General features: G+C 45.9%; 1 protein-coding gene and 1 long non-coding RNA gene across 51 annotated transcripts in view; one reads left to right on the top strand and one right to left on the bottom strand.

Moving 5' to 3' along the window:
- Positions 1-23,064, bottom strand: part of SORBS1 (sorbin and SH3 domain containing 1) — a 121,397-nt gene that overhangs the window by 12,040 nt on the left and 86,293 nt on the right. For 38 of the 50 annotated variants that reach the window (XM_083738137.1, XM_083738119.1, XM_083738160.1 and 35 more), the window contains 8 exons: positions 22,217-22,302; positions 18,775-18,942; positions 16,489-16,535; positions 14,520-14,634; positions 13,514-13,639; positions 11,001-11,195; positions 6,721-7,437; positions 3,951-4,067 (listed from right to left, as the gene is read on the bottom strand). In XM_083738137.1, the coding sequence (XP_083594263.1) occupies positions 3,951-4,067; positions 6,721-7,437; positions 11,001-11,195; positions 13,514-13,639; positions 14,520-14,634; positions 16,489-16,535; positions 18,775-18,942; positions 22,217-22,302 (1,571 nt within the window). Of the gene's footprint in view, positions 1-3,950; positions 4,068-6,720; positions 7,438-11,000; positions 11,196-13,513; positions 13,640-14,519; positions 14,635-16,488; positions 16,536-18,774; positions 18,943-22,216; positions 22,306-23,064 lie in introns of all 50 variants that reach the window. The other 12 variants (XM_083738115.1, XM_083738136.1, XM_083738135.1 and 9 more) reach the window with 3 other exon arrangements.
- On the top strand, positions 181-6,594 carry LOC310844422. The gene is made up of 2 exons (XR_014564111.1): positions 181-2,403; positions 5,400-6,594. It is a non-coding gene; the product is annotated as an uncharacterized lncRNA (long non-coding RNA).

Raw genomic sequence — 23,064 nt, 5'->3', positions numbered from 1 at the left:
ACTTGGGACTACAACTCCCATCATCCCTGACCATGGGAACTGCTAGCTAGTCCAACCGCAGCTGGGGACCCAAATTTGAGAAACACTGAGATAGGATTATAGCGAGGTTGGAGAGCTAAAACTAATGGCAATATATTTCACATCTGGCAACCAGCGAGCCCCTTTGGTTTCAGATAGTACATGGGTAAAGGTAAAGGGACCCCTGGCCATTAGGTCCAGTCGTGACCGACTCTGGGGTTGCGCGCTCATCTCGTTCTATAGGCCGAGGGAGCCGGCGTTTGTCTGCAGACAGCTTCCAGGTCATGTGGCCAGCATGACTAAGCCGCTTCTGGCAAACCAGAGCAGCGCACAGAAATGCCGTTTACCTTCCCACTGGAGTAGTACCTATTTATCTACTTGCACATGACGTGCTTTTGAACTGCTAGGTTGGCAGGAGCAGGGACTGAGCAACGGGAGCTCACCCCGTCACGGGGATTCAAACCACCGACCTGATCGGCAAGTCCTAGGCTCTGTGGTTTAACCCACAGCGCCACCCGCATCCCTAGTACATGGGTAGACGAGCCTAAAAATCCTGGGACACAAATTTTCATGGCCCTCTAGCGGTTATGCAGCTCGTTTACCAGAGGTAATGTATTCAGCATTAACTTTGGAAGTGTATACTCGATTCTGACCAAACTACGCCTCGCCAACCAAGTGCGCCACAAAATCCCGTATATCCTAGAAGACGAGACGAAACCATAGGCGCATGTGAAGATAGACACAATCGAAAATACTCCCGCCACGGCATACTCATTTTTCCAAAGCAAACTAAGGAAAATCCCCGCAACACTAAACAGGTCCACGCAGTCCATGTTTAGAGCATGGAAGGAAAAGGTAGGCAAACTGTCTCCAACCCCATCCCAACTAACCCCCCTGGGCCCACAATCCACAACTCCATCACACAACCCCAAACTTCCAAGTAAAAACTTGGCAAGCCAAAGCCTTACACCACCTAACAGATGTCTACAAACCCATACCGACATAAGAAATACAAGACAAACTCGGGGATACCCAAATACCCTGGCTAACATCCTACCAGCTCCATGCCTTCTTAAACATCCCAGCAGTAAAAACAGCAGCCATTAGGCCTTTGACCACCTTCAAAAAACTTCTCCTGACAGCAGAGGGACATGGCAAAGGGATGGTATCCACAAATAACAAAATACTGTTCCAGAATCCCACAAACCTCCTCATCTCAATCAAAAAACAATGGGAGCATGACATAGGTTACGAAATAAACCCTACCCAATGGACTAAACTGTGGTCAAAACCACCCTTTAATCTCAGCCAAAAAAAAAGAGGAAACTCGCTCAGAAACCTATCTACAGATGGTACCTAACACCACGTATGTTGGTACTGATATACCCAGAAACCTCACAAAAATGCTGGAGAGGTTGCCCCTCTACAGGCACTTGCCTCCATATATGGTGGAATTGTCCCAAAATCAAACACTTTTGGACATCAGTCCTAGAAATATGCCAAAGAACAAAGCAGATATTAGAAGACACCCCAGAACTGGCCTTACTGAATATGTTCCAAGACGATAATGCACACTCACGCTACAAAAAACCCTTAAGCCAGCTACTCTCAGCAGCCAGGAGCGTCATAACTAGACACTGGCGGGACCGTTCCAGTTAAACTTTTTATAGCACTAGCCATAGGCCATGGCATCATTCAGAAGGAGAGCAAAAAGAAAGACAACAATAACCATAAAAATAATCAGGCACCACACATACAATAAAACCACGGCCGCGGCTACTAAAATTATTTGTTGCATTAAATAGAATAGCAGAAGATTCTTAGGTAAGATGTGCCAAATTAAATATCTGAATCCCCTTTGCAGTTGACCTCTATTTTTTCTAGTTCTTTCCTCCTGATCTTCTTAGCTGTCAACGCATAGAGTGCTACTTTATAAGTAACAAAGTTGTCAGTGCCATTCAGCAGCCATTTCACCCTTTCCACCCTATTCAGATGTGTTCCATTCATAAACAGGGGTTTTATAAATCGGCCTCTTGGGTCTATATATAACGGGCACTGCAATAAATGGTGGCGCAGCTCCTCCACGCAGGGTTGTCCATACAGACAAAGTCTCTCTTTGTAATGTACCGTATTTTTTGCTCTATAAGATGCACCAGACCACAAGACGCACCTAGTTTTTGGAGGAGGAAAACAAGAAAAAAAATATTCTGAATCTCAGAAGCCAGAACAGCAAGAGGAATCGCTACGCAGTGAAAGCAGCAATCCCTCTTGTTGTTCTGGCTTCTGGGATAGCTGTGCAGCCTGCATTCGCTCCATAAGACGCACACAACATTTCCCCTTACTTTTTAGGAGGGAAAAAGTGAGTCTTATAGAGCAAAAAATACGGTACTTTGCCGTACCAGACCTGTTAGGAGTGAACATGGACCACTGGTACCAAACCATATGGGAAACCATATGGGAAACATAAAAGCTAACGACGAAACTGAAACTAGCACAGTGAAAAATAAAAGAGGACACCTTCACCCCGGTGTAGCCCCCCCCCTTTTATTACACACACAGCCCAACAAGACAACAGCAAGAACCCACTGATAGCATAGGTAAGTTGACCTAACAATCCCTCCCTAACACAAGCAAACAGAACTTATTGCAGACCACCATCCATGCCCTGGGACCCCCAAGCTCTCTCACTGCCAATGAAAGCTTAACAAATAGCAAGAGAACCTACCCACGTGATTCCGACACAAAAACCTTGCCTTGCCAAAAAGTTATGCACAGTTTATATAAGGATAGTAACATGGAATCCTGGCTGAGATTAATAGGGCCTGTGCTAATTTAGCACATTAGCTAAATGCACCTTATTCATCACTGTGAACATAGAAAAACGATTTACATTGAGTCAGATCTTGGCCCATCTAGGCCACTATTACCTATTAATTAACACCAGATACAGCTTTTTCCACGTCACTCGTAATGAAAATGTTTCCCACCCCACAGGGAGGGTTAGTTCAACCATTTGAACTAACCACTTGTGAAGCTAACGACCTTAAACCTGACCAATTAATATTCTCAATGAAGACAGGATCCAAATTATACGGCTGGAAAAGGAAGATCTTGAGAGGCTGCTAGCAGTCAGAATAACAGCCAGAAAAATAAAACACAGGCAAAAATATCAAAACAGTACTAAAAAGACATCATGGTATAAAATAGTAGGAAGGACCTATAAAATGGCCGACATGTTTTATTTAAAGTCTCCTTGCGGGGAACAAGGAATACCGTTTTCCTGTTAAGACAATACCTTAATTAAGACATGCTATTGCCTTAATTGGAACTGTATTGTGACCCTGAAGAAGGTTTTGAACTGAAATGGGTTGAGCGTTTCCTAAGGCCTTTCTGCTATTTTATAAAATTCAAGTACTGTTTTAAAGTTTCCTCCCTCACGCCTTTTGTGCTTGGTGCTGTACATTTCTTATACTTTTGCTAGTCAGAGCAGACAATTGGCTCTTAGATCAGGCATAGGCAAACTCCAGCCCGCCAGATGTTTGGGACTACAATTCCCATCATCCCTAGCTAACAGGACCAGTGGTCAGGGATGATGGAGGGCTGGACTTTGCCTATGCCTGTCTTAGATGGTCTCTGGCTCAGATTAAGGCAACAACAATGTACCGCATTTTTCACTCTATAAGACACACCAGACCACAAAACGCACCTAGTTTTTGGAGGAGGAAAACAAGAAAAAAAATATTCTGAATCTCAGAAGCCAGAACAGCAAGAGGGATCGCTGTGCAGTGAAAGAAGCAATCCCTCTTGCTGTTCTGGCTTCTGGGATAGCTGCGCAGCCTGCATTTGCTCCATAAGACGCACACACATTTCCCCTTACTTTTTAGGAGAGAAATCAATGACATTCCCCCCAGCTCCCAAACTCCCGTGATTACCTGTGGGACGTTGACTGTGCGTGAGAGTCTGGGAGGTACTTGTGTTCTAACCGCAAAGGAAGAAATTGCAGAGGGAGACAGAAGAGTAGATGGAGAGAATGGTTTTGCGTTGACAGACTTTTAAAAGGAAGGAAAAGTTGGTCAGCAAAGGGAAATGACCCGTCGACACATCATTGCAGCAATGATGCTCTTACAAACAAGAAAACGTGTTCTGAACTCGGTGCAGATATCGTCAACAAGTCCATGCAAAAAACAGGCATGCCTTTTCAAAGTTGCCGGGACCCATATTAGTATCGCAAGCTTAACGCGCTTTGAATGAATGTTGTTAGGTCAATGACATGACTCCCCTGAAAACATTGAGACAAGAATTAGTGTGCGCCTGGAAATATATTTACTTACAAATTCTATCCCTTTCCGGTTGTTCCTCCACAGGTCTCAAGGGGTTAGGCACACAACATGCATTTTAAAAGTACATTTTAAAGCTGAGAGCTGTAGATTATAAGGGGTCTGGGAACTGTAGCTGTGAGGGGCAAACTACACTTTCAGGGATTCTTGGGGGCAGGAGAGAGGCAAATTTCATGTATTGTGTGTACGCAGCCTTATGCCAAAACCAATGTATGAGATCCGGTGTTATGTACTGAGTTGAATAGGATCCAAAATGCAGCAGTCTGATTGGTCCTAGAACAATAAGATTCAGAATGCAGCAGTCTGATTGGTCCTAGAACAATGCAGCAGTATGATTGGTCTGCAGGAGCCACCCAATCCAGCTCCAGATGGAAGTGAATCCACAACCTGATTGGCCTACAGGAGAATTCCGGAATTAGCCAATCACACGCAGCCCATTGTGTAAATAATGTATATAAAGCAGATACTTTGGGGAAACATTCATTCCTCCTCACCATTATGAGCTGAATAAAGAGCATGACTCCGAGTATATTTCATCCAGCTGAAATAAACACCTTTGGTGCTTCTAAGAGTTTTCCCAGCCTGCATGTTACTAGTCCAGGTCTACAACTCGTTGCCGAGTACTATCATCTCCCCTCCTGAGATGGACGCAGACTAATGAATTCCTCTCCAGTTTTGCACACCCCATCCCTACTAAAACAGCCCCACAGAAATCATATTTTTTTTGTCCTCCTATGCAAAAGACCCAGCCTTGCAGCTAACTAACTACTGTATTTACTCGGAGCTAATGCTCACCGTTTGGGGGCCAAATTACGTTGTGAAAATTAAGGTGCGCACTGGCTTCAACAGCACGTATACATTCGCCGGCAAATGCTCTCTTTTTTCGTTTCAAGGTTCTGAAAACTGAGGTGAGCGTTAGATTCAATGGCGCATTCGACTTGAGTAAATACGGTACTTTCACTGTCTGGCTGATAGTACCATAGGCTTGCCAGTTCTGCTGAGATTCAAACCCTCAATTAAATTGGCTGGCTGGAAAAGCAATAGATATATGCTGGAGGCAGAGGAAGGCACCGAGAAGCCCTTTCCCTGGAGGACCAGAGAAGAAGCTTTTTCACTGCACTCCTCCACCCCCACCCCTCAGAATTACCATTGGCAGTTGTCTGGGTGAGTGCATCAGTTTTGCTAAATGACACCATAGCTTAAAGAGTGTTTTCCATTTGGGATACCTGAGAAGGGTCCTAACATCTTGCGGGAACGTGGACTACAGCTACTTTGCCTACAGCATTCCTCGGATCACGAAAGCAAAGCTGCTCTCAAGACACATCCTTTGAGAGCCACCGTCCAACAGACTAGGCCAGAGCTTTCCAAACTTTCATGTTGGTGACGCCCTTTTTAGACGGGCATCCTTTCAGGACACAGCAATTCAGCTGTACTAGCAAACTGAAGGTCAAACTAACCCCTTTCCAGGAGCGTTCGCACGACACAGCTGCACACTGCAGCCGACGCACTAACGTGTCACGACACACAGTTTGGAAAGCTCGGTGTTATGTACTGAAGTTCTCACCCTGGGCCAACAGGGGGATACTGTAGATAGTTGTGCAAATAAGGGATCGAAAGTGACGTTCAGTGATTTCACTCGGTGTTTCAGTTCAGTGATTCAGCTCTGCTCAGAGGGTGTCTGCATCCGGCTGTGCTCTGCTGTCCATCCATCCCACCTTCGTCACCAGTGTTAAGTTGTGGGTGAACATATCAGACGACACAGCGATTCTCCAAACAGCTCTTATTTATTCACAGGCCAGGACAGAACTGAACTGAAGGGCTCAGTCAGCCTGCTTATATAGAGCTCCAGTACAACATTACTGTAACAACTTTCTAAAACTATCCAATCACTGAACGTCACTTTCGATCCCTTATTTGCATAACTATCTACAGTATCCCCCTGCTGGCCCAGGGTAAGAACTTCAGTACATAACACCCTGGACTAGGCTATATATGAGAACCACTTCTCAACCTGGGACCCATCCCAAAATGATCTTCACTCTGGTGACTCTTCCAACACGACTGGCTCAGGGGACAAAGTTTTGCTGTTAGTTGCCATCAAGCTAGAAGGAATATACCAGCTAGAACAGTGTTTCCCAAACATAGGTCTCCAACTGTGTTTGGACTACAGTTCTCATCATCCCTGACCACTGGTCCTGCTAGCAAGGGATGATGGGAGTTGTAGTCCAAAAAAACAAAACAGCTGGAGATGCAAGTCTGGGAAACACTGAGCTAGTGTGAGCTGCAACCCGGGTCAGTAGCACACACAGGCAACACTCAAACGTACAGCGATGTTAACCTCAGGACACTCATGCAGAAGAAATACCTTGAAGGGCCTGCTTTGATTTTCCCTCTGTTCAACTTGCTTATAACTGCACATGGGACTACCTCCCTGCTCCTGATACAGCATGCTCTCCTCAATGGTGTGAAGAGGTTTCTTTTGTGAGCTAGCGGCCTTCTCCGGCTCTGACAGGCCCCTCGCCCTACAGATCTCAGGGATGCCACCGCAACTTCTGTCGGCCGTAACACAATCCTCCCTCTCCATTCTCCGACTCGGCCCTCGGCTCTTCTGCAACTTGCCTTGGCGTTCAGTGGCATCGCTGAGCTCTGAGAGGAAGCTGTCGGGGCTGCAAGGCGAATCGCAGTAGCTCATTTGCGGGGAAGGGGAGCTAGCAAACTTCTCTTCGCTCTGCCGAGCCGCCAGGCTGAGGTTTTGGGCGGGCGACTGCGGCTCGTAAGGGGAGGGAGGCAGTGGGGAGACGAAAGAGGTCGGGGTCGAGGAACTGGACATGTTAGAGGGATGGAGGCTGATGGAAGGCGAGGGGCTGGCCACCGCCGAAGGGGTGAGATAGTCGACGTTGCAGAGGGAAGCGTCGGGAAGAGGTGGTAATGGAGGGGTGATGGGTGGAGCGTGGCCACGGGGTGCCCCCAAGGTGAGGGAAATCCATTCGGAAGTGACGGCCTGCAACTCGGGAGACAGGGCTGGGCGCATGGGGGCCAAAGGTGGAGGTGTTGGTGTGAAAAGCAGCTCAGAACTGGGAGACTTGACAAAAAAGAAAACGAGAAAGAAAGAAAGAAAGAAAGAAAGAAAGAAAGAAAGAAAGAAAGAAAGAAAAGGTTATTAAAAATAATAATAATATAAAATGAAGCGTGTACAGCAAAAGAATGGAGGAAAGTGGAAAAGCCAGAGCATGGCTGAGCACTGACAATTTAGGGTGTTTCCAAGGTTCAGAAATAGAGGAATGGAAACAAGAGCATACAAGCAAGTTCTGCAGATACATGAAGGTAGATATATGCAGGTTTCAATATATGGTTCAATAAGGGTGCCATGAAGACATGATTCTAGGAGGGGCGCAAGCTGGCTGCAGCAAATTCCCTAAAAAGCTAGGAGTGGGGGATTTAAAAATCCAGTATGGGTGGGGTGGGAGGAAGGTGAAATCCTCTTGCTGCTCATGATCCCTGAAATTGTGTTAATTTAGCTGTGCCAGATGTTACTGCTGGTATTGGGGCGCCACCATGAGAAAAATAGCTAAAGATACTGATTTTCGGGGGAGGAAAGGCACGCAGGCGGTGGTGGTAAGATTCAGCACGTCTTGCCCTATATCAAAATTTAACATTTCTTTCACATGAAGTTTCTAACGGTTTCTGTTCGTTTAACAGAATTACACAGCCTACATTCAGACATCGTGTTTATATTGTATTATTTTTTTACTTGTTATAATGCTAGTGCCCCTTTCCTGATTGCTCGTGTTCTTTTTACACTGTTGCATTACCGAACTGCGGCTTGTTGGCTGAGGAAAGCTTTGGGGTAATTCTTGGATATTTACAAGCCAAAAGATGGGGGGAGGTGGGGAGGTGGGGGGGGGGGGAGGAAATGCAGTCTGGTTAGAGGTCTGGCCTGAGCAACACAGTCGGATGGGAGATTTCATGAGATGGGAAGGTGGCCATCAAAATCCCTTGGTCCAGTATATCTGAAGGAGCGTCTCCACCCCCATGGTTCTGCCCGGACACTGAGGTCCTGCACCGAGGGCCTTCTGGCGGTTCCCTCACTGTGAGAAGCCAAGTTACAGGGAACCAGGCAGAGGGCCTTCTCGGTAGTGGCACCCGCTCTGTGGAACGCCCTCCCACCAGATGTCAAAGAGAACAACAACTACCAGACTTTTAGACGACATCTGAAGGCAGCCCTGTTTAGGGAAGCTTTTAATGTTTGATGTATTACAGTATTTTAATATTTTTTTGGAAGCCGCCCAGAGTGGCTGGGGAAGCCCAGCCAGATGGGCAGGGTATAAATAAATAAATTATTATTATTATTATTATTATTATTATTATTATTATTATTAATTTGGTCATTCCCCTTTATAGCTGCCTTTAGTACCTTTTAAGAATTATATTCCTGAGTTTAGTTTTCGCTACATTTTGTTTTTTTTAAAAAAATATATATGGTGCGGTGTCCCTGGAGAGGGATTTTAAATTCAGAATGCTTTTGGCAGAGTAAACAGCCATCTGCGCTCCTACTTTGCCTCCATCTGTCCTCCTGTTCTTCCTTTTCGATGTGAGGAAGTGTAAAGTGATACATGTTGGGACAGATATTGCAGCTTCACATCTATACCGATGATGACTAGGAACAAGTGTTGGGGTGGCGAAAAATGTTACATCTGTGTACTGCAGCAATAGATAGCCAGGACCCACTCTGGTTGCAATTGCAATTGGCTTGAACAATTTTCTATGTCGGATTTTACATTGTTGTAACCCACCCCTGGGACCTTGTGGAGAAGGGAGAGTAATTAATATAATACTGAATGTCAAATGCCACGGGATATAACACTGCGAGGATTCTAATGCCTTCCTGGTGTAGTGACATTTGGAACAGTACTGGTCACCCCACCTAGAAAAATGGTAAGAGCTTGGATGCACAAAAATCCAGAAAAAATGACCAGGGTCAGCCTTCCCAAGAAAAAACTGAGAGCATTTGGGGTCTTATAAATGCAGGTGACTAAAAGGAGGGACAGGGATGCGGGTGGCGCTGTGGGTTAAACCACAGAGCCTAGCAAGTCCTAGGCTCTGTGGTTTAACCCACAGCGCCACCCACGTCCCTTAAGTGATGGGGAGTCCTAGATAATATATGCTGCTTTGTGTATATACAGAATGTATGTTTGGGTGCAGTGTCCGTCCAACAAAGCTAGGAGACCCAACAGGCTGCTTTGCTGTAAGTCTACACCCTTCTTTAATAAAAGCACTAGAACTGATCACTCTGGCACTGTTGATACCTTTGAACCCAACTCCTAAGAGCCCTCCTTTGGGCCAGTGGTACAGGACAATGAACTGCAGTGACAATCAGTTGCTCATTTCAGGACTAGTTTGACCCAGTCGGTCCTGCCCATCTAAAGCTGCAATCCTACCAGTTAGGCGGAATCCATCTCGTGGTCTTCAGAAAGACTAAAGCTGCCTAACTGCATTCATGATTGTTATTTAAAGGCTTGGCGGACAATATATTTTCAGAGGAACGGAAGCCTGCCTCTTATCACGCATGTGCTTGTTTCCTTTTTTTGTTCCTCAACCACTGCCAAACTGCTTTCCAGGAGATTTTCTGTAATGGCTCAGGAAGCGTCTCTTAAAATCCCAAACATAACACAACACCCTTCTAGGAACAAAGTCAGCATTGCTCTGGTAGATACTGAGCAGCTGGAACAGGAGGGGGAAATGTATAATTACTTTCTACCCGTGCTTATGCTGTTTAGGAACTATTTTAAAAATATGTCCGTGTGGTTCATTAAGAAATGGGTGCTTACCAATTTTACCACATGGCTGCTTATTTTTTAAAAAAGTATAAGGCTATCCTCTGGGCTTTGCCATTTCTAAAACTATTTTCTAAAACTGTGCTAGCCTCTGAGCAATGTACACACTCTGCCGCACTAGAATTATTGGTGCAAAGTTCCAATTCCTGCTCAGAGTTAAGGAGGAATGCATAGGCAAAGTCCTTTAAGGTACAATTGTATGGCCCTGTTTATTTCACTCTTGCCAAAATCGCTTTGGCTCAGTTTGCATGTAACTCTAAGCCAAACTGTGGCTTAATGCAAACAAATGGGCGTGCAGGCTGCTCGATAGCTTGTGGCTGCCTTGCTTCTCTGCTGCTGATGCTGATTTGCTGCTGTGAGAACAGCTGTGATTTAACTCAGGGTATCATCTGAACCTGGGCTCATGGTTTGCCTTCCCCAAACGACAAGTAGTAAACCAAGAACAATTCTTGGGTTATGAATCATGGTTTGTCTGGAGCAAGGCAAACACACAAACCAACATGCTTAGCTTGCAGCAGTAGAACCAAGAAAGGCCACCACAATCTCCTCTCTGGGTTTTCACACAGAGCAAGGCCTGATTTAGTGTCGTGTGTGAAACAGGTCATTTGAACTTTCCTAAACGGTGAGTTTATTGTCAACACTTTCCACAACTCCCACTCCATACGGGGCGATGCAATAGATGTATCTTTTGAATATACCACTGGTAAATGTGTTCTCCTTACTACCCAAGAGTTATTAGCAGGGGAAGGGACTCTCTAGCAAAAAACAGCGACGCCTTACGGTTTCGCAAGGCTGGATTCAGAGCAGGTACCTGCGGGGATGTTGTCAGACTGCGGTTTGGGGAGTGGCAGAACGACAAGCTGCCGTAGTCTAGTGTGTTCTTCAGCACAGGCTGCTTGAAAATGTCCACGTAGGTGACCGGGAAGATGCCTTGGCGGTGAGTGCTGGCGATTTTTCCTTCATACCAGTTTTCGTCCACTTGCCGAATCAGTGTGATCCTCTCGCCCTGCGGAGAAAGTATGAATGGGCAGATCAAGCTCCTGATCTGCAGCAAGACTTTCAACCCTGCTGCTCAGGTAGGAAAGCTGAATTCGCACATCCGCCTATGCTTGCGGTTTGCACGGAACTGCAAAAAGCATAGCTGTCAACCGTCCCTTATTTGGCGGGAAAGTCCCTTATCCCAGCGCTGTGTCCCGCTGCTGTCCCTTATTGATGATGTGCCTTAAATCTCCCGGGTTTCAAAGGAAGCAGCTCCTCTCCCTCCCTCCCTGCCGGCCAGGGAGGAGGGAGGCTCCAACTGTGTTGCTCGGCTGCATTGCTCACCCAATAAGGAGTCTAAGAACGACTGGGGGGTGGAGCTTGCATGCCTTGTGCCGATCAAATTGGCCACCTTGCCTGGGGACTCGCCTTTGCTCAAGGCTTCCCAGCGGAGAGGTGACAGTGTTTTTCCTTGCTGCATCCCCTTCGCCGGGGCATACCAGCCTTGGAGAAAACACATAGCTTCGCAGAATGTGTTAACCCTGACCATGGTTCACCAACAAACCAAACTGTAAAGCCTGGTTTGCCGGGTTGCTGCGCTGTGGGAACCACCGCTTGAGGCTTCGTTTGGCTGCTGGCTGGGCTTTCTGCCTTTGGCTCGGAGGGGCTCAGAAGTTGAACATACCTGTGCCTGGAAAAATCCCTTATTTTGGCTGCTGATCCCTTATTTTCGAGGCTGTCGGCCCCTTATTTTCAAATCTGTAAGTTGACAGCTATGGCTAAAAGGGATTCGACACACGATCCCAATTTGAAATCAGATTTGCATACCCTCTAGTTTGCTTTCAGGGGGAAACAGAGAACATGACTGCGGCTACCCAACTCCTGGACCAGTGGCCAAACTGCAATGGAATATACTGGGGAGGGGAACAAGAGGGAAGGATTCCAGGAATGCCCACAAAGCTATTGTCAGACGTTGGTACTTGCTGAATTCCAGTCCGAGACCCAACAATAAAGCAGAACACAAGGTGAAAAAGGCAACCATTGTATGCACAAGATCACTGCCCTGGCTCTTGCCCAAGAACAATGACAAGGTGCGCTTTCTTCTAAATGAAGTAGCCAAGCTTTGCTCCAGCAGAAAGTCTGTGCAAGCTCTGCAACAGGAGAAGAGCAGGAATTAATCCAGATGCCCGTGGGAGCCAGCAATGCAGCAAGGATCAAGCCAACTTAGGAGAGAAGCTTCAAGGTTCCCTAAATACAGCTCAGGGACAAGGCTTTCAGGATCAGGGAACCGAGATCTGAGACTGCACAGGAACATGTGGTGCATGCTCTGGTTATCTCCCGCTTGGACTACTGCAATGCACTCTACGTGGGGCTACCTTTGAAGGTGACCCGGAAACTACAACTAATCCAGAATGCGGCAGCTAGACTGGTGACTGGGGGCGGCCGCCGAGACCACATAACACCGGTCCTGAAAGGACCTACATTGGCTCCCAGTACGTTTCCAAGCACAATTTAAAGTGTTGGTGCTGACCTTTAAAGCCCTAAATGGCCTCCGCCCAGTATACCTGAAGGAGCATCTCCACCCCCATTGTTCTGCCCGGATGCTGAAGTCCAGCGCCGTGGGCCTTCTGGCGGTTCCCTCATTGTGAGAAGCAAAGCTACAAGGAACCAGGCAGAGGGCCTTCTCGGTAGTGGCGCCCGCCCTGTGGAACGCCCTCCCATCAGATGTCAAGGAGATAAACAACTACCTGACATTCAGAAGACATCTTAAGGCAGCCCTGTTCAGGGAAGCTTTTAATGTATGACATACTAGTGTATTTTTGGTCTTTGTGAAGGCGCCCAGAGTGGCTGGAGAAACCCAGCCAGATGGGCGGGGTACAAATAATAAATTATTATTATTATTATAACATGAAGTTGTGCAAACAATCCTGCCTACCCGCCACACTTCTGAACAGAGGCAGCAAAGTCCACCTGCTCACAAGAATGCTTATCCCATCAAGAGCTCCTGGCTTCAGGCCTGGTGCTCCTTCTTGGGAGCCGGGTCTCCTCCTGCCACTCGATGTGGCGTCCCAGCCTTGGAGAAAACACATAGCTTCGCAGCATGTGTTAACCCTAACCACGGTTCGCCAACAAACCAAACTCTAAAGCCTGGTTTCTTTCAATTATGGCTTGGCACTATATGTGAATCCAGCAGCCTTGCTTAACCATGGGTAAGTGTCACCGTAGACAACTCATCAAGCTACAAAGGAGCGAGACAAGGGCAGTCGGGAAACAAAATAGCCTCCTTTGAAAGAAATGGGGGAAAAACCCTTCTCACTGATTTTCATGATCCAAAGACACCTGTACCTTTCTGAAGGACATTTCCACTTGAGTGTCACCATTGAAATTGAACTTGGCAATAGCATCTCCATATTCCAGGACTTGTATTGGTGATGTTTTCTTAGGCTGAGCTTTTTCTGTGGGAGGGAGTAGCTATAAAAAAAACACACACACCAAAAGGCAGATATAAGGACCCCAGTCATTGGATTCCAATACCAGGTTAGATGTGGATGTGCAAGATAGGTAAAGGTAAAGGGACCCCTGACTATTAGGTCCAGTTGTGACTGACTCTGGGGTTGTGGCGCTCATCTCGCTTTATTGGCTGAGGAAGCCGGCGTATAGCTTCTGGGTCATGTAGCCAGCATGACTAAGCCGCTTCTGGCAAACCAGAGCAGCACATGGAAACACCATTTACCTTCCCGCTGGAGCAGTACCTATTTATCTACTTGCACTTTGACGTGCTTTCGGACTGCTAGGTTGGCAGGAGCTGGGACCAAGCAACAGGAGCTCACCCCATCACGGGGATTCGAACTGCTGACCTTGTGATCAGCAAGCCATAGGCTCTTTGGTTTAACCCACAGCGCCACCCGCGTCCCATAGATGTGCAAGATAGCTTGACCATATTTCTGACTGGCTCGGTTGAGATGCAATGTCTAAACCATAGTTTGGCAATTGGAAACCATCCCTTTGGAATGTTGTGGGAAAAAATGAGGAAAGGATGAATAATGTAAGTCCCAAGAAAAGCCCAATGGTGGTTTATCATTGCATCTGAATCAAAACTTCTGTGTTACACACTGGAACAAATCTGAAGCATAATTCTAGTAAGGGGTGACTGTAAAGCAGTTTTAATGGTTCAAGCGTCTCGGGTAAGTTTTAAACAATGAATGTGGCCGCAAAATATTTCTCGACAATGTTCCACCTTGTGGCTTATTTGAAATTGCTCCTTTGGGAAGATGGGCGAGATATAAATTGAATGAAACAAACCAAGTCTCACCACTTTGACTCATTGTACCTGCACAACAAAAACTAATACCTCTATGTATGATTGTGGGAAAATTCCAACTCTGCCATGGTGTTCGCCTTCAAACCAATTCTGATCAATTTGCTTATAAATGTAAACAACGTCCCCTTTCTTCAATGGGAGCTCCCTGTTAAAAACATACAGGTTATGTGTGAATGCGCAATTAACATCTCTTGTAAATATTAATACAAGTGGCATATGCATGCCCTTATCTGAAAGCACTATTGGAGATTCCCCATATCCAAATTCTTCCAGAGCTCCAAAAAGCGGCAAATCTGGACCTAGAGAATCGCCCTCAATAATTCCTCCCTCTGGTCAAATTCCACAGTACAGACCTTTAGTGCCATGGAGACATTGTTTTTCCATAATTAGATGGAATTAACATGGAGATTGTGCATAAGCACTTAACAAAACGCTTTCTTATTATTCAGCATCACTTTCCCTGATATTCAAGACCCTTCCACTCCAGAGTTTTTTCACCATTAAAAAATGAAAATAATTAGATGAAGCTAGCTGAATCAGAAACTGGCATGAAGGTTTTCCATCACTAAGCCCCGCCCGCTATTTTAAAGAAGCAATAAATTGGACTGAATCTGCAAACAGAAAATGTTTGAGGGCAAAGGAGCCCATAAGAGCCTCTTGGACTCGCTATGCTAGGGTGGCTGGTGCTGCAATTGCATTTTGTAACCAAAAGAAAAAAATCACCACGGATTGGGTCTAGAAAAACCTGCAGGAAAATAACATGGGAAACCATGGAACACAATGGGCTGGCAAGCAAGCTGTCTGGCTACTTGGTAAAAAGCAGTGGAGAAAAGATTAAAATTCCAGAGGGAAGAACTAGCTTGGAAGCAACTGCAGTCACATAGCTTTTAAAGTAGAACATTACAGAGCCTCCAAGTGTCCCTATTTTCCAGGGACATTCCTGGATTTACAGAAGCCATCCCTGCTTCTGATTTGATCCTGGAATGTCCTGCTTTTCCTTAGGACGTCCCTTGTTTTCATTGGAGAAATGTTGGAGGGTATGGAGTTACGCAACTCTGAGCTGAGGAGATAAGTGACTATACCACCTTTAGAAGACATCTGAAGGCAGCCCTGTCTGGGGAAGTTTTTTTAATGTTTAATGTTTTGCTTTTATATATGTTGGAAGCTGCCCAGAGTGGCTGGGGCAACCCAAGTCAGATGGGCAGGGTAGAAATGATGAAAGTATTATCAATTATAAAGTTGTTGTTGTCGCTGTTACTGAATAAAGGTAAAGGTAAAGGGACCCCTGACCATTAGGTCCAGTCGTGGCCGACTCTGGGGTTGCGGCGCTCATCTCGCTTTATTGGCCGAGGGAGCCGGCGTACAGCTTCCGGGTCATGTGGCCAGCATGACTAAGCCGCTTCTGGTGAACCAGAGCAGCGCACGGAAACGCCGTTTACCCTCCCGCCGGAGCGGTACCTATTTATCTACTTGCACTGGCATGCTTTCAAATTGCTAGGTTGGCAGGAGCAGGGACCGAGCAACGGGAGCTCACTCTGTCGCGGGGATTCGAACCGCCAACCTTCTGATCGGCAAGTCCTAGGCTCTGTGGTTTAACCCACAGCGCCACCCGCACCCCCTGTTACTGAATAGGACCTCCCTATTTTCATAGCAGAAATGTTGGAGGGTATCCCTTTACAGATGAAACTACCTAGAGTTGTACATGAAGGGCAGATTCTAAGCAGTGGAGGAAGAGAAACTCTTCAATTTAATGTTAAACAAGAAGACTGTTACCCTGTACTAGCTTTTCCCAACCTGGACTCCTCCATATGTTATGCCTAGACACAGCCCTAAATGTCACAAGGAAGATAAAGAGCAATACTCTTCTGTTTGTTAACAATCACTGAAAGTGAGCACAGAAATTGGCTGGAGCACAGGGAAGCATTTTGTTGGTTTAACAACCAGAGTCTATCGTTGGGGGGGGGGGGGGAGAAGCAAGCGGCCATACACATATACTCACTTGAGCGTCTGGGCTTTAAAGTCAAACTTCGCTCTGGCAGCTCTCATCTAAGGGTTAAAAACAACACATTTAAAGCAATTGCCAACTCTTTGGGACAGGGCCTTAAATAGTATGGAAATCCCAGCCACAGAAATGCTAAGGTCAGGTGTGGGATGGGGGCAAAAATACTATGAAGGGTTCGTTCAGGTGTTTTGCTATCTTAAATGACTGGGGAGTCCTGATCAGATGTTAAGGGTCTAGCTGGAAAATCCCAATCTCTCAATAAAAAGGGACCCCTGACCATTAGGTCCAGTTGTGGCCGACTCGGGTTGCGGCGCTCATCTCGCTTTATTGGCCGAGGGAGCCGGCGTACAGCTTCCGGGTCATGTGGCCAGCATGACTGAGCCGCTTCTAAAATCTCAGTTTCTACTCTAAATGAAAAGCAAAAGGTGTGAATAATGGGAGGGGGCTTACTTTTCAGCTTTTCTGCAAAACCAGTCTGATTGGAGACCATGCACAAAAATGAACATTGGTACCATGGGCAATAAGTCTCAGAAAAACCATTTCCAGCTAGTTTCGGAAAGAAACATAAAGCAGATTTTGCCTAGGCTGGTGATAAGGGTTTGATAAAACAGTCTGTGATCCACTCTGCATAGCAGAACATTGCATCTGAAAAAAACATGGCTCCAGGGACCCACAGAATTTAGGGTGCCATCCCCTTCTGATATGCGTATCAGGAAGCTTGGTGGACCTAGACAACAAGGAGCCCCTCTTAACACGGCACTCTGGATATTTACCAAGAAAGCATCTCCTGGCAACTACCTGTTCACCTGAACTGCGCTCATGAATTGTCGGTTTGATCGGCAGGAAAGAGACAAAAGGGAGAAGCCAATGGAGAAAAAATGGAGGTTTTAATTGAAATAACTTCTATAGTTCTGAGGGAATAATATATGTAAAGGTAAAGGACCCCGGGCGGTTAAGTCCAGTCAAAGGCGACTATGGGGTTGTGGCGCTCATCTCGCTTTCATGCCAAGGGAGCTGGCGTTTGTCCACAGACCGCTTTCCAGGTCATGTGGCCAGCAGGACTAAACCACTTCTGGCGCAACAGGACACCCTGACAGAAACCAGAGCGCACAGAAACGCCGTTTACCTTTCTGCCGCAGCGGTACCTATTTATCTACTTGCACTGGTGTGCTTTTGAACTGCTAGGTTACTGGAAGCTGGGACCGAGCAACTGCCAACTTTCCGATCAGCAAGCCCAAGAGACTCAGTGGTTTAGACCACAGAACCACCCGTGTCCCTATAATAATATATAATATTTTAATCCAGAGAAGAGAGGAGGGGTGTTGGCAATTTGAAACTGCCTATGGGCTGTATACACACATTCCTCCAGATTTATACCAGCACTCATACCCATTCTAAATCAAACTGTAAGATGAGCGTAGTAGAACAACGTTTCAGGGTTCTTTTACCGGCTAATTGAAACGTTGCAGAACTGCTTTTTAACACTCCTTGTGAAATTCTGCTAGCAATAAATACTACACAGTCGGCATCTTAAGCAAAGGCAATGCTTTTTGTATTGAAGGATCACTATTTTTATTTTTATTATTTTTTAAAAAGCCAATTCCCAGCATTCGTCACATATAAGCTAAGGGGTAAATGACCACTGATTGCAATACAACATTGCTCGGGCGGAAAGGCTACACGCAGGTTGCGTAGCTCCTGTCAAGTATGACTCATTGAAAAACCATTTCCTCCTTTTGTCTCTTTTTGCTGTTTGTAAATGAAATGTGCCGAGATATTCGGGGTGGGGGGGTGGGTTTGTCATTTTTTGGTTTTCCTGACCGGAAGAATATTAACGAAAGGAGAGGAGAGAAAGAACATCGCCATCTAGTGTTTAATCCACTACAAGACAATCACATGGTCAGGATCAACAAGACAATGGAAGTTCTAAGCATAAGGCAGAGAGACGAGGAGAGAATGTAGCATTACGTGATGCAAAAGATGAAGCAAATGCCCTCTGATTTTTGCCATAAAACTAACGGATATTTCAAAGGCATGCATCACAAGTTGTGCACTAGCAATCCTCAGCAGGCATGCTTTTTTAACACGTACATACAGCTTTCGGTACAGAGCTATTAATTCGTTTTAACAAAGTCGAAAAAAAGCAGTTTCTAAGTCAAGCGCGGATGGGGAAAATAAAAAGTAACACACTTCTTGGATAGCTAATGTTGGCCTAAAAGCACAACGCTATGAGAGGCAAATATGAATCGGGTCAAGCAGCAGACTGAGGCAACCACAACAGACCTCTGACCCAGATCTCCTTTTTGCGGTATCGTCTACAATTAGGAGGTCCCCAAACCGCTCATTAGTGATAAATTGATGGTGCGTAGGAATGACCCCTGTGTGCCTTCTAGCTGCAATGTCAGCCTCCTCTTGCTCACGTCTGAGCCGTCTCTGGTCCTCTAAAAGTTTCTGCCATGAAATTGCATAAAATGGGCAGTAAATCATCTAGTTTATGGCATTTCAAAATTTGCCAGCAAATTATTATTATGTTTGTTTGTTCTTTGATTTTTTTTAAAAAAACACACCTCTCTCCAATGCAGACTAACAAACATAACGGAAAGCCGTCCCCCCCAACCCCAATAACAGTACATCATTAAATGCTGCACACTGGACATTATCCTAAGAACTCTGGTCGGGAGAGCAGGATCACAAGACAACTGAATCCTTGCGGCAATGGCCACAAGCTTAGAAAGGATGGAGAACTCATGGAGGAGATAATTCCGTGATCACCAGGAATACCTTCCCTTCTGTTTTTCAGGCCAAGGCCATTGATTATGCAGCCAAAATGGCGCCACCAATGCACAAGAGGGAAGTATCGACAGATCTGGGGGAGCCTCAAAGTTTGCAAAAAAACCTCAACACCCTGTATTTTTCGCTCTATAGGACGCACTTTTTCCCCTCCAAAAATTAAGGGAAAATGTGTGTGCGTCCTATGGAGCGAATGCAGGCTCCTTGGCTTCAGCGATATCAACGCAAAGCCTCCGAAGCGCAGAGGGAGAGCTCCCTCCGCGCTCTGGAGGCTTCGCGTTGCTTTCGCTGAAGCCTGGAGAGCGAGAGGGGTCGGTGCGCACCGACCCCTCTCGCTCTCCAGGCTTCAGAAATAGCCACCTGAAGCCTTTGGAGTGTAGCGGGAACTCACACTGCGCTCCGAAGGCTTCGGGTTCCTTTTGCTGAAGCCGGGAGAGCAAGACTCTCCTGGCTTCAGCAGAGAGGGGAGAGCTGCGCAGCGCCCCTTCAGCCAAGCGGGAGGAGAAATGGAAGGGGCTCTGTTTCTCCTGCCACTTCGCTGAAGGGGCGCTGAGCAGAGAGGGGGAGAATTCCCCCCCGTTCTCCCCCTCCTATAGTCCGGTGCGTCTTATGGTCCGGTGCGTCCTATAGAGCGAAAAATACGGTAATTCAGAATCCCCATCCACACAAACGTATGAAAAGCCCAGTGAAGACTGAATGTGTTTGGTGGCCACAAACAGGTGACTGTTTGGGTTGGGTGGGTTGTTTGGAAGGAAGGGGAAACCAGGGTTGGGGGTGGGACAGAGCTGCTGGAACCGAGAATGGCAGCATTCCACACAGTAACAACCCGCATATATACACTATACTAAAAAGCAAACTCATTCCCCAGGTGTGGACCCTCCTGTAGCCAAAACAGCCACATCCACACAAAAGAGGGAGGTGTCAGAAGGACTGGGGGAACCACAAGGCTTGCACAAGAACAATATATATATATTTAATGGCATATATTCAATAAGGTAAAGGTAAAAGACCCTTGAATGGTTAAGCCCAGTTAAAGGCGACTATGGGGTTGCGGTGCTCATCTTGCTTTCAGGCCGAGGGAGCCAGCGTTTGTCCACAGAGAGCTTTCCGGGTCATGTGGCCAGCATGACTGAACCGCTTCTGGCGCAATGGGACAACCAGAGCGCACGGAAATGCTGTTTACCTTCCCGCCGCAGTGGTACCTATTTATCTACTTGCACTGGCGTGCTTTCAAACTGCTAGGTTGGCAGGAGCTGGGACAGAGCAACGGGAGCTCACTCCATTGCGGGGATTCAAACCGCTGACCTTCTGATCAGCAAGCTCATGAGGCTCAGTGGTTTAGACCACAGCGCCACCCGCCTCGCCTTTGACTGGACTTAACCATCCAGGGGTCCTTTACCTTTATATTCAATAAGACTGCATGTTCTTCAGAAATGTACTTTGCTTACAAATACTATCCAGATTTTGTTTTAGGAAAGCGATCCCAAAATTTATGGGCCTTAACGTGGATTGTGAGCCCATTGTTACTCCTTTAATTCCCTCTTTCTCCTTTTTGGATTTTCAAAGCACAGGGAATCCCCGGATTCGGGGAAGAAAAAGCATTTGAGGTAGCAGCAGTCGAAGCCGCAGAGGGCCAAACTGGCAAAACAAAAACCTCCAGTAGGCCAAGGTCCCTGGAAAAGGGCATGTCTAGTTGGCTGGTGCTCTACACAGGAGCACTTCGCGCTGCAACATTTTATTGCAGGGCCCCATTCATTTATTTAGAAAGCAATTTATCAACCGGTTTTAGCAGAGATAGCTAAGTTAAATCTCAGTGTTCAGAGAGAATATATCTCTGCTGGGTACTAGTAAGAGAAGAACTGTTGTCTTCAAGCCTTGCTTTCCAGAGACACCTGGCTGTCTGCTGTTAAAAACAGGTGGTTTGAGAAAACAGTCCAATCGACCTTTGGTCTGATCTTGCAAGGTAATTCTTACGTTCTTAGGCTGTTACCCAGCCACTCCCAAAAGCAACAGGTGTGCCCAGCAAATGAATAATGTGATTCAACTCTGGTTGAGCTTGGCAGAATGACCAAGTCAGTGCTTGAAAAACACATTGCGGGTCTAAATGCAATTGCATTCGCCAGCTTGAAAAGTGCAAACAGAAATTGATTCACCGTTTCCTCTAAGTGTTCCAAAATGTGCAGCAAAAATTGACGAGGCTTTTCACTTTTGTTGCGTGTGCCCACTTTTGCAGAACCATTAAAGCGAGGCACGTAATGGCAAAACTACCTGTTTGCCGTCTTTTTAACAAGCCTGTGAGGCAGAGTTAAAAGGAACTTCAGGAAACTGGGAGGGTGGGGTAGGATACTGTTTTTACCTTGAGACAGCCCTTTCAAAACTGCATTCAAGAATGTATTATTTGGAGAAAATCACACTAAAACGCTGAAGAATTTTCATGATAATATTTTTTTTCCTTTTAATTGAAAAATGCTTCACAAATCTGGATGACTGCATATGAGTGGGGGGGGGGGAACGAGAAACTTGAGGGAACAGAAATTCACAGGTCCTTCCGTCCCTACTCCTAAGCAGGTGCTTTTACCTGAAAACAAGTCCCATTGAACATAATGGAACTTACACTCAAGTAGACATGCACTGGATTGCAGGGATAGGAAAAGGCAAAGCAAAATCTGTAGTGACCCCCTTTTCGTCTGGTACTTATACATTCCTGTCCACTTTCACCAACGTTGTCATTTAACTTCAAATTGATAGTCTCCGCTCTAATTCATTTTATTCTTTAGATATTCATAACCCTGCAACCATCAAAAATAAAATTCCAGGGAAGCGAATAACAATTCTACCCAGAAGACCCCTCTTAAGAGCATCTTGCTTAAGGTCTACTCATTTTGGGGAGGGGGAGGGGAAGAGAAGTATTACTAGATCTTTCAGGAAAAATTACCTCTTTATCACTGTGGCGCCTGCGGGAAAATTCTTCAGGACTCTCCATGTAATCAAGTGGTGCAAAATGCCTTGGTGATTCTGAATCTACTTTAAGACAACAAAAGGCAATTAAAAAAACCCAACTGATTCAAATCTAGAAAAAGGGGGAAGGAGAATAAAAAGAAAGAAAGAAAAGGCTTCAAGTCTGCTGATCAATTTGCAATCAAGTGCTGGTTAAAATTTTGGATTTTTTTTTTCCTCCCCGTTTGGTGCTCCAAAAGTTGGGAGTAAAATAATAACAACGCAGAAATAAGAAACGACAAAATCAAACCCAGGCCCATGAGTGGGCATAAACAACATATTTGCTGTTCACAAAATATGATTGAATGTAGTTCCGTTGAAGAAAGTTGCATCACAGCATGCAAAGATACAGATGCACGCACACACACCTCGCACACGCAAAGACACACACACACACACACACACCACACCAAGAACCTGAAAAACTGCCCCTAAAAATAAATTAGGTTTTGTTATTTAATTCTCCGAGGATGCAAATTATGTGGGATTTAAGCTGTCTCCCCTAAATAATTCACATCCTAAATTTTGACTTTTGAGACAACCTGCTCTGATTGGTGATTAGAAAGGCAGTAGGAATTAATTTCTCAGTTCAGTCAAGTCCTGAAATGCAAGGAGGACGGCACAAGGGACGCACAGGAAAAGATGAAATGCAGGGGAAGGGTTTTTTTAAAAAAAAAAACAGTGAGGAGAAGCAGAGTGGGGTACAGATGAAATAACACCAGTAAAATACTCAAAAATGCCACCTCCAAAGTATGTCCTGTGCTGGTTGTTGTTTGTGTCCAGGTT

Source organism: Podarcis gaigeae (genome assembly GCF_964106915.1).
Source record: "Podarcis gaigeae genome assembly, chromosome: 5".
NCBI classification, from domain to species: Eukaryota; Metazoa; Chordata; class Lepidosauria; order Squamata; family Lacertidae; genus Podarcis; species Podarcis gaigeae.
Note: the sequence above shows the minus strand (reverse complement) of the source record. Positions and strands in the feature narration are given on the sequence as shown.